The sequence below is a fragment of the Salmo salar genome, chromosome ssa12 (genome assembly GCF_905237065.1).
Source record: "Salmo salar chromosome ssa12, Ssal_v3.1, whole genome shotgun sequence".
Taxonomy (NCBI): domain Eukaryota; kingdom Metazoa; phylum Chordata; class Actinopteri; order Salmoniformes; family Salmonidae; genus Salmo; species Salmo salar.
This window is the reverse complement of record NC_059453.1, coordinates 65,761,618-65,773,789: the sequence shown is the minus strand read 5'-3', so window position 1 is coordinate 65,773,789 and position 12,172 is coordinate 65,761,618. Positions and strand designations below refer to the sequence as shown.

General features: G+C 42.3%; 1 protein-coding gene across 1 annotated transcript; it reads right to left on the bottom strand.

Annotated features, from left to right (window-relative positions):
* Positions 1-266: 266 nt before the first annotated feature.
* LOC106565550 (GATA-binding factor 2) lies at positions 267-11,924 on the bottom strand. The gene is given in 7 exon segments (XM_014132808.2): positions 267-1,673; positions 1,676-1,865; positions 2,439-2,564; positions 5,803-5,948; positions 9,364-9,954; positions 10,755-11,276; positions 11,675-11,924. Coding segments are annotated over 6 exon segments (1,380 nt in total). The 5' UTR covers positions 10,987-11,276; positions 11,675-11,924; the 3' UTR covers positions 267-1,578.
* Positions 11,925-12,172: the final 248 nt, after the last annotated feature.

Below are 12,172 nucleotides of genomic sequence, written 5' to 3'. Positions count from 1 at the left end.
TGTGGAAAAGATTTCCACAATTAAAATCACTTAGAGCTGATTTGCTGGTGTTTTTAGTATTTTATGTCCAACAATAAAATAACCTGCAGGCAGCCAGTTGGGGAACCCTGCTATTCGGGATGTGTGTGTGTGTGTGTGTGTGTGTGTGTGTGTGTGTGTGTGTGTGTGTGTGTGTGTGTGTGTGTGTGTGTGTGTGTGTGTGTGTGTGTGTGTGTGTGTGTGTGCGTGTGTGTGTCACGGGGAAAATAAGTCTCAGAGAAGTCTCATTCATGTTTACAAGTTTTCTTTATTATCATCAGTACGTAATGGCATCCAGATTGTCAGGTTATAATTGTTTTGGACAGGTAATAAAGAGCAGGTGTGTGGTTTTCTATCTGCTAAGTAGAGAGGCAGCAAATCAATACTGTGCTGTGGCACAGAGACACACATCACAGAGAAACCAAGCGGTGTAGGCTACTGCTCATCACCATGGCAACACTGATGGAACAGGAGAGGCCTAGGTTATGTAGAACAGGACAAAGGTCAAAAAGACTATCCCAAACATAGAAATAGGATTGATAGAACAGATATGTTGCTCATGTTAATGTGTAAATTAGCTTTTTATTCCAACAATAGCATCAGATTTTCTGTATGAAGTATCCAATGTGGCAGCAGAAATGTCAAATACTGGGTATCTGTTTTATTCAATCTATTTCTCTGCTCTGTGTATCTCTGTCTCCTTGCTGAAGGTTTTAATACACACAGTCCTCTCATTCATTAGGGGTTCATGTGAAGAGGGAGCAGTTGGCAGAAATAAACTTCATTCCTTTATTTTCATTAGGAGGAAAATGTTTAACAGCTCAGAGAAAGCGCTTCAGCTAAAAATAGATTTATAATGATAGAAATGGTGATAACAATATCCATAATGTTTTAGGTGAAAGAAAAAGGCAAAAGGCAGTGAAAATAAATTATCTGGATAACAATAATAACAACAATAATAATAATACCATTAATAATATACAGTTTCAAATTAAGCTTTATAAACCTCTTTTTTTTCTTTTTTTTTCCTTTTTTGTAATGTCCATTAAAAATAGTAGAGGTCCATGAGCAGAAATCCAGCATATATTTATTAAATGGTGTGAAGGGAAATGCTCTGTCTTCGCCCCAAAGTTGTCTTCACCACCCTCGTATCTCACACATTTACAATATTCACAGTTACTACAGACTTCTTCGGCACATACCACTGCAGCAGGACGGGGGGCGAGGTGGGAGGGGCCGGTATATGCATGGGGGTGGGTGGAGGTGAGGTGTAGTCTATCTCTGGTCTAAGAAGGTACCTAATAGAGAGTAAAATAGCCCCGCCCCAACCCCACCCCACCCATCAGTGGATGCTGCCTGGTTCCCCCATACCCCCCATACCCCATACCCCCCATACCCGTACCCTTTACATTCTCTCTATACAGCAAGACAATCAACATAGACACACCAAATGCATGTCTTTAACATTATACACATTGTCCTCAAGCAAGAGGCCTATATGACCCTCAACCCCCATTAGAAAACGGAACAATCTTCACGTGCCTCCTCATCCTCCCCAGCTCAGCCCATGGCGGTGACCATGTTGGAGTGGTGGGGGTGGCCGAAGGAGGGGTGTATGGGGGTGGGGGTGGGCAGCATGTGTCCGGCGTGGCTAAAGGGGGCAGGTGGCCCATGTGGGTCATGTGTCCAGCCAGGGAGGAAGCGCTGAAAGGAGAGGACTTCTCGTGCATGCACTTAGAGAGCTCCTCGTAACCGTCGTTGCCCCGCCTGCCCTTCTTGGACTTGTTGGACATCTTGCGGTTGCGTGTCTGGATGCCTTCCTTCTTCATGGTCAGAGGTCGGTTCACCTGTAGGGAGAAGGAGATGGAGGGAGAGATGAGTGACCTGGTTGGGATGGTGCTAAGGGTTTATAATCAACTAAATGTGTTTGAATTGAATGGACTATGTACAGGAATAACCATATTATTTATTATGAGAACTCTAGATACAGTTATTTGTCTTTTTTTCTAAAGAAATGTAACAATAAAAATAAAATGCAGAAGCAGTACGCAGCTTACTCCCTAAAACCAAGACCATATTCAATGTAATACATGGCAATGCACCAAGACTTAACCTTCAACAGTTATGCCTCATTTGAACAGACGCAGTTGGTCTGTCTGAATAACAGTCCCACCATTGTGAGTCTCAAGGGGATGACGTCTACCATGGAAACAATAAAGCACAAAGAAAGAAAACACCAACAGGGCCCAGTGTGTCTGAGGGGCCAAACTCTGCATCCATCTCTCCCTCCTTCCCTCCATCCCTTTCTCCCTATCCCTCTTTCTTATCCTTTTCCAATCAACGCAACCTTTTCGTCTTCCTGACCTGGCTGGCTGCGTGTGGGTAAGGGCTGGTCAGGCTGTCTGCAGTGGAAGACTTACGTTGTGCAGCTTGTAGTACAGGCCGCAGGCGTTGCACACGGGGTCTCCATTGCCGTTGCGCCTCCACAGTGTGGTGGTGGTGGTCTGACAGTTAGCACAACAGGTGCCGGCTCGTCTGGCCGCAGACTGGAGGGGAACATGAAGAAGGCCTTTATTCCACCACAACAGCACGGACACACAACACATGAAAGCATAGGTTGGGAATGACGTTAGTGCCGGGCTGTGTGTATAGTATTTGTATATCGGCTGCCAGGAGCCGAGAAAACATAACATTTCATGCTGTTTTAGATGGAAGTTGTTCCTTATAGTTATAGATTTGCATATGATATCAGAAATGTATTCATATTGCGTGATAGTTTAATAGTTTATTGCAATGCGATTCAATAATGACGTAATTATGCAGTGAAAAGGTATCCAGTCTTTACATTCCCTGACAGAATATTGATCAAATACACCAAATAGTTGTATTGTTAGTGTATGAATTGGTCTCTATTAACCTAATAAATCAGGGTTTACTATAAAAGTCATGCTGAATAGATCATATAAGAAAGTAATGGGTTGTCTTTATTGGCTACAGTTTTCTCCCAGCATGTGAAATCTTTTTAATGTCACAGACACAGTAGTACACTGATGAACACTGACTATCAAAGCTCTTCCTCTCAGATACAAAGCATTGCTATTGAATAGAGATTAGGTGGGGGGGGGGCATAGGGCAGCCTGTGCAATCCCCTGTCATTACAGATGGATTCTTCACACTTAATATGAGACAGTTACACGCATAAAACGTACATATACCCCTTCAGCAAAATATGGTAATCTGAACCCTCAGTCAGAATAGTGCATGGGCCTACACACCTAAGGACAATCATAAAACATGGATTAATGCAAAGTATCTCTCTATTGATTCAAGTAGAAATTGCTCAAAATTGCCCTATATAAACAAACTTCGTAGTAAAGAAGTCTACAAGTCGAGGCTGGAGCCCGAGCCTTTGTCCCACAGGTAGCAGGGCATAAATCCATTTATTTCACCTCCCCTGCCCGGCCTGCACGCATCTAGCTCTCCATTGCTTTTTTTCTGTGCACATAAAGTGTCCTGAAATGTTGTACTAATCGCTTTGCTATATTCTATAAATTGAGGACTGGCCTGCTTGACCACTGCTATAAAAAAAGTAAATGTACTAGCGCGCGACGGACGGAAACATGTGCTGGCCTCGCTTCCTTATCGGTACCGGCAGATATCCGGATAGGAAACGACTGGAAGGACCCTGCGCGAGTACTGAAAACACGCGAGCTGAAAAGTAGGCTACAAACGCACCGGCTACTGACTCAGGGAGAAAAACAACGACTGGATTTTTCAGACATTAGGACCAAAGGGAAAATTATGAAACTTTAATATGCTTTTTATGCAGGTTTAAGCTATATTGATTGTGGTCCAGGGATATGCTTTGGCCCTAAAATGCATAGCCTAGGCCTACATGGCGTTTCAGCTTACAATGTAAAACTGCTCAAATCAAATGTTTTCGAAAAATCTAAAAACGGGTCTCTAGACTCTCTAAATAGGCCTACAGTCCAAAATCAAACGGAGTCGCGTCGGTGATGCTTTTTGTATAGCCTGCATTGGATGATTCAGATCAGTGCAGTCTTCATGCTGTCGGCTGAATGTCAATAGTCTGTCTGTATTTGCCTCAGCCATATCTCGAACATTCTCTTATCAAGATGCGCACAGGATTATATGATCTCTAGGATGGTCCTTAAACAAACGCAGTCGACATGAAATATGTAGGCCTAAATTATCTACTTATGTCTCAACCATTAAATGCGTTCAATACTGTCATCCGTAACCTTTGATTAATAGATTAATAATCTTATTATGCACCATGAGACATTTTGGAACCGATTCGTAAATCATTTGAACAGGCGTACGCTAATTAGGCCGACATTCAAATTCCAAATATGAATTTGCAGAAAATAAGCCTACCCACTGGGCACCGATATAAATTCAAGGTCTATTCCACGTTGGTTTAACGTAACTTTATTGAAGTTTGCTTTAAAGTAATGTCTCTATTTCTGCAAACCCCCTATTTATTTATTCAAGAGGGGCGTGGAAAAAAATAGTAGTGAAATTAGCGCAATGAAACACATTTTTTATGGTTATTATTAAATTATGTTTTACATTATTTCTACCATTATAATTATTATTAATATTATTATTAATATTATTATTATGCTATTGATGTATTAAGCCACATGCAAATTGGTTTACGCCCGCGAACGGTAGCCCATTGTGGGCTATTCGAAATGTTACAGAAAATATTCAGATCATATCTTGAATCGAGAGATTTTGGCATTTATGCATATCATTTTTTAGGACTTCATATATCTGTCAACAGGCCGTGTAGAATCCTATTTCTTTGTTTTTCGTATTTGATGCAAATCTATATCTCATTGGGTCATATCAATTCCCTCCATTGCAGAGTTTCAGAGGTGCCATCTTCATTGCGTGTTTGTTGTTGTTGAGACCAAGGGTTTTAAAGTCTGGTTAGCACAGGGCTATAAATAGTTGCTGTTATATGAAAATAATAGCTTTTAACATTTAACCCCAACAAATTTGTATTTTATTTTTTGCAATCAATGGAGTCACCAGCACATTAAGTCTGGAAGGACTATTTTCAGTAATGCCAACATTTACATAGTCCATTGAATTGCTGTGTAACAGGTCTATATTAGTCTGGATCTGACCTGGCTGCTGCCCTCTGAGGAAAACACAACATTGATGTTGAAATGAGTTCACGATGAGAAGTACACAATGTGATATCAGCCAAGCAGCAAGAAGGCCCAGTCCAGCATTTGGCTGAGCAAAAGACAGAGAGATATCCATTTACAAGTGTGTTGCACACCAGTCACCTAGATTCACTCACAGAGAAAAGAAACACATGCTTTTTCCTTTCTTCTATTACCTATAAAGTGACTTAATAACACAAAGCGTGCAGTGCACCAGTCCCTCATACAGCCTCCACAGCAGACAGTCACAGTGAGCTATATAGTGAGGGATGATAGAGAGGCCTGTGCCGGCCCTGGTATCAGTAGCAGTATCACAAGTAGCAGCAATAATGATAGTAGAAACAGCACAGATAGCCAGCACTCCGCTAACAGCCTGTGTAAAGGAGCACAAGGGTGAGTGGGAAACACAATTCCCGGAAACTGATTGGGAAAATATAACTTTCCTGGAATTATGGCCCTCCTCGCCCCTCTCCCTCTCCCCCTACCTTGTTCTTTTTTTTGCCCCCTCCCATCTCCGACCTCCACGTGTGTGTGTGTGTGTGCGTGCGTGCGTGTGTGTGCGTGTGTGGATTGGTGTACTCACCAGTCTGCGTTTGGGCTTGATGAGGGGTCGGTTCTGACCGTTCATCTTATGGTAGAGTCCGCAGGCGTTGCACAAGTAGTGGCCCGTACCATCCCGTCGCCACAGGGGGGTAGAAGTGGCTCCACAGTTGACACACTCACGCCCCTCTGAGCAGCATGCAGGTGGAGGGAGACCACAGGGACATTTATAAAATTAACCTGTTAACTCTAATGACACATTTATCATACATAACAATTATGGAACCTGTAGCAGTGGCATGAACAATTTTTTAAATTATATGTTAATTAGTCTGAAAAACTATGCGAGGACTGCAAATTTTTATGTTAGGTGCACAGAAGCATGGGAAAAGTTTTAAGAATGAACTTTAAGAATGAATTTTTTGTTTCTAATTTCTACTCTCTAGTTCTGTTCTTGAATTCCTGTTTATATGAGAAGGCTGCGTATTTTTGGTCTGAAGTTTGTGTGAAAGAGTGTGTGTTTAACCCTCTGCAGACTCTTGGAATAACAACATGAAAATGCTGCTGCCAGGCTTTGTTCCATTTGACCTGGTTAAGTTCCTCCCTGTCAGTTTTGGGTCAGTTTTGGGTCAGCTGGGACCCAGGCATGCTTCAGACAGGGGTACCCATCCACCCACAATGAAATGTAGGCTGTTTCTCATGTTTCTCTACATTTTGCTGTGATTACAATGATTTTCCTCCCCATATATACAGTATGGTGAAAATTAACCTTTAGTGCTGGGTTCCCCAACTGGTGGCCCGCGGGCCAAATTTGGCCCACGGGTGGTTTTATTTGGCCCCCAAAGTATTAAATAAATGTAGAAATAAATAAATGTTTGACACAAAAGACTTTAAAAACACAAGGAAATCAGCTCCAAGTGATTTTAATTAAAGACATCTGTTCCCAAGTATTCCCACGCATAATAGACATATACACTTGATAGTACACAAATGTTAGCAAGGTTTGAAATGATTGTTTTAGGAAAACATTATATCTGTTTGAGCTTATTGCGGTCAATTTGAAGTCTTCAAATGATTTGCAATTATGTTCCACTAAAGAAGAAATTGGCCCACGGCTGAATCTAGTTGATGATCCCTGCTTTAGTGGGTGTGAGTCTGTGCGTGTGTGTACATGTGGCAAAGATGGTCTGATAATCAACATCTCCTTGTTTCTCTCTCAGCCTCATCAGCTCATCATTATATCAGCCTGCTATAACTCACTTTAAATCGGAATTCTTAGGAATAATGACCATTCCTTAAAGTGACCTAACCACAGTGCAAACTAAGGTAGTCATTTTGAAATATTTGTGCTGCCTATAATGTGGATCAGATTGTCAGTCTAGACTAGTAGAGGTAATACTAACATACTTGTGGGCCTTTGCCTCTGTTGGTGGCTCCACATAATGCTGAGTATGGAGAGCCATAGAAGGAGGGAGAGAAAAAAGAGGGAGACTGAGATGGAGAGAGAGAGGAAGGGGGCCTGGATTAGGGTTAGTCAAACAGGAAGTGCCTCTAAGGTATGCATGAGCAGGGACTCCACCAGAATAGTGTGATGCTATAGAGTTCTGTGGTCCTGCAAGCCACCAATACTGGACATCCCCACAAAGAAAAACTCCTAGTAACAGGACAGTCTATTCCTTCATGTCAGGGAGAGCACCTAAGACATAAATATATCAGTGAGGAGGTTCCACTTCCAAACACCTATCTGGGTGTTCATGATGGAAGTTGTGCCTCTGTCTTCCAATGACCATAATAGCACACTGACAGATGTGGGTTTTATTTTTAGGACTACTCTTGGGGTTTATGTTGAGACATCTAATCCTTAGTTGTGAAATATGGTGAATTGATTTTTTGTTGGTGCTTTCTTTCTCTAACAAATGAATACTGGTGCTCAGTAAAATGGAGGGTTATTAGATAGGGGCTGCTTGAAGGCAATCAGCTCTGCCTAGAGTCATCAAATGTCAGTCTCGACAATGCTGTATTATGTAACAAAGAAACGGCTGATTGTAAATACTGAGTTTTTTGGCCCAAATGCTCGAGTGGATCTTCTTTTCACACCTCCGGGGCTGTATCCAGTTCACCGTTCTCAAGGGCGTGCCAGCTCGAGCGTAATTGAGTCGCGGTTTACAAAAGAGGATAATAAACGTGTCAGCCGAAGCGGGCCCGCGCTCAGCCGAGCTACAGGGCTTGGGTGTATGCGTGAAGCAAGGCAGTACGCATTGCGTGTCTTTTTCAACCAAATAAAGTAGCCTGGACAAAGGTATATTACTCAGGCCTCGGACACTGGGATCGTATTATTTCTTCACAGCTTACAATACGCATGCTTTCTTATAATTATTAGTCTAAGCCTACATTATCATTATAATTACATTAGGCCTATATCTGTTGATATTACCGATTTGTATAAAACAAAAATGCAGAATGGATATGACCAGTTGACATAATAAAGAGGAAACGGTATGCCTTTTGTTTAAAAACGTGGCTGCATCAATTAGGCCATAAAAAATCGTCGAAGAGGACACAGCATAGCATAACCTCACACCACCTCTTATTGTTGTATCTGTCCACCCCCACACCATAACAAATAAACAGTTATTCATAACCTTTTATTTATATAATTAGTCTAGTTATTATAGTTATCTATAATAAATGTTTGTGTCCTCTTGGGGAATAAAATAGATTTTGAGTTAACATTCTTGATCCATAGGCTAAGCAAAGCAATTCACATACAGGATTACTATTATGTGGATACCACTGCTTTAGGTGTATGTCTGTGTAGGGGCCTACACCTTCCTACTGGTTCTTTCGAGGCGGACTGTGTTGTGGCGACGAAAGAAACCGGTGTGTGTGTGAAAAGAGCTATGAAAGGAGTTATGACAACATAAATGCACGATGTAACCTCAGCCCAATTGTTCCATGCACACTACTCCTACTTCCACGTCAAGGCTAATTATGATGATACTGCATATTGTCGTCCCATTTGGTCCTATTTTCTAAGGACGTTTATGGAAAGATTGATAACGGAGTAAATCAAATTGCATTAAACTGGGAGTTTTGAAAATGCCATGGACGTTTCATTCATAAAAAAATATCAGTCTTATAGAATAGGGGAATTGGGGAATTTTTACGCATGCATTTAAACACAGGCCTTAATATATACATTCATCAAAATATACATAAAAATTCTAGGCTAGCTATTATATATTTTTATTTTTATTTAGGCTATATTTATTATCTACATAGTTATCTTATATTGTTTGGTCTAAAAATGTCTTTAGTTTAAACGGTGTTCAGTTTGTTGAGTGCATGGCAGTAATTCCATACACGTTCATAGTATTCTGTTTTAATATAGACTATTTGTTTTTTAACTCAATTATGGATTTAGATAAAACAAAACTGTTATAACACTAAGATAGCTTAAATATAGCCTATAAAGCCTATATCCAATAACATAATTTCAGTGTGTTCTGTCATAATAATAATAATATAAAATGATAATTTCATAATCATTTTACTCTGTAACACAAACATTTGTAACACATTTTCGAGATAAGATGAAACTCACCTGAGCACGACCGAGTTTTGCTTTTACATTTCGGGGTGAAGCTGGAGGATGATCCTCCGAGCAGGCTGCCAGGGTGGAAGAGACTGCCCCCGTAGTCATGCGCTGCCGGGAGAGAGTATGTGGGGTAGGTCGGTATGGGGTGGTGGGTGGATGGGGTCTGTGCGCTCATTGAGGCCAGGCTGCTCCGGAGAGGACTGGAACCCTCCATTTTCATGCCGTCAGAAATTGACATTTGATACTTGATAGAATCTTTCTCGTCCATTCTCGGGGTAGAGGATGAGGGTGAGGCGGCCCCGGGGTCTGGGGAGACATCTTTCGGCGGGGTAGGGGGAAAACTGTAGAGATGTGGACTCGAATGGGACGCGGGTGTTAACGAGGAGGCCGAGGCCGTGCTGGCGTTGCTGCTGCAGGGGTATAGGCCACCATGAGCCCCGGAGCCTGAGGCATGTAGCCCGGTCTTGCTGAAGTGGCTGACCGCCCATGCGTTGTGATGGTGGGCCGCTGAGAGGGCTGCTTTTCCGGGCTCTAGCCATGAAATCCCCGGGCTGTGCAGGAGATGTGGCCGGCAGACCTGACCCCCAGCGAAGCGAGCTGTAAGAATAGTAGAATAACATGTTCATAGATGGCATACACAAACCAGCTAATAATGTTACAGCTCTCATTGATGATGTGATGCCATAGGATTACAGAAAGTTGGGACACCGAAGTCCATAACCTGTTGACGCAGCGTGCTTAAAGGAATTATTCGATTCGTGAGGGGCACAAAAAAAACGCAGTTGGCAGGTATTCAGACAAAACCACAGAAACTATAACCGCAGAAATATATTTTTCTCGTTTTGAGTCATCTTGATATTTTATAGTCAATGATAAAGATGTAGCAACGACATGCATGGGGTCTGGTAAGTGCACTGGAACCGCTTTCGCTTGACCCAAGCAGAAATACATGACACCCTTTCAGCTATGTATTATTACATCGTTTCTCACTCCTTGTTTATCTGACTAGTTCTTCAGTCAAGAAGGCTAAATTACATTTATTTGACTATAATTTCCTTATTTTTGTCATCAGCTGAATTGCTCTCGTGTCCACAACTTTTAATGGTCTCATCCACTGCCTTTTTTGTTCTCCCATGCAAATGCAACTTTATAGCATGCTATCTATCAGACAGTAATGCAAATGTAACTTTATAGCATGCTATCTATCAGACAGTAATGCAAATTCAACTCGTAGGCCTATCAAACCGATACATTTAAACCCACCCACATTAATGGGTAAATAAGCCTTTGCGGATTTGTTATTGCTTTGAGAAAATACATGAATAGCCTATGCCCACGATAATTCCTGCTTTATCCTGATAATTAAGTTGTTTAGGAAAGTGAATGTGAGGTCTTACCGTGAGCTTGACTGTAGGACACTCTGGCCCGTGCATGAGCGGAGTTGTGGTAGTACGGGTTTCCCTGCGAGTCAAGATGGTTAAAGAAAACATCCACCTCGTCCGGGGGCAGAAGTTGCGCGGTGGGCTCCATGTAGTTATGCGAAAGGCCGGGGTGGTGAGAATCCGGGTGTTGGCCGTTCAGCACGGCGTGGTGGTGCATCCACCGAGGTGGATCAGCCGCTATATCCATGTCTGTGTGGATCTCTCCGTGTTGGGCAAACAGGGTGAAAAGAGAAGAGGGGCCTCTCTAGAGAGAGGACAACGTGTTCCTGAACCTTTCTCACTCTCCGCTTTGTCTTTAAAAAAAAAATGAGCCTCCCTCTCCCGATAAAATGTCCTCCTATTGTGGAAAACAGAACATAAATGTGTAGAGAATTTTCGCTCGTCAATCTCCTATAAATCGGTCCTCACTAGTAGTCCGATGAGATCCTCTTGTCTCTCTTCTTCTACAGGCATCGGGTAGTGTTTGACACTGGACACCTGTAATACAACCAAAAATAGGATGTTCATATTTCAGAGGCATTTACAAGGTGTTGGGTGTTTTTTTCTTTGTATGCCTGTCCAGTCCTATGAGAATAATTCGGGGAGGCTGCTTATTTTTATGTGCGATTTGTAAGTGATGTATGTAAAGGTGCAACATAAGATAAACACCTCGAATCACTCGTCCCCACCCACTCCCATTCCGAGGAACCTATCCTCACCGTAACGCGCACAGATAAGTACTTTTGAACCCATACATACTCTTCATATAGACTAGTAAACTAATCATCGTCAGTACACTCAGAACAAACTGTTAAAATTCTTACAAAGCGTAAGAAGTTATTTGTTTTCTTCACACAATTTTGGAGAAGAAAATAATATATATTTTATGCAAATACCTTATCTGTCTCAGGCTTGGTTATTCCGATTTCAAGCCCCTTTGGTAGAATTCTCCTCCAGTTAGCAAGTATATTTTCCTTTCTTGTATTGGCTCAATTTATACGGCATATGTTTGGTCTATTTTTCCTATGTTTTGGCGTAGGGTTATCTGCTGCGTAAACTCCGATGGAGACGGATAGGCCTTTAGCGACATGCAGCTGTAAGAACTGTCAGCACTGGCGCCAGTGAATTCCATGTCATGTGCGCAGGGGCGGGGTCTTGACTTCGGCGTTGATCCCGCGACAGCCAATTGGATTCTGCCTTTGCCAATTCTGACAACTGCCTCTGCAGAATCACCATGCCATTCGCCTCTCCATCCCAAGCACCAGCGAGCGGACAGCCCTGGCCCCGTATGCTTGTCTCATCCCAGAACGTATTAATCAACAGCGTCACCTTGTTAGTGAAGCAGCCCCGGGCCACCACCCACACCAATGCTTTCTCAACCAGGGGAGAAATGT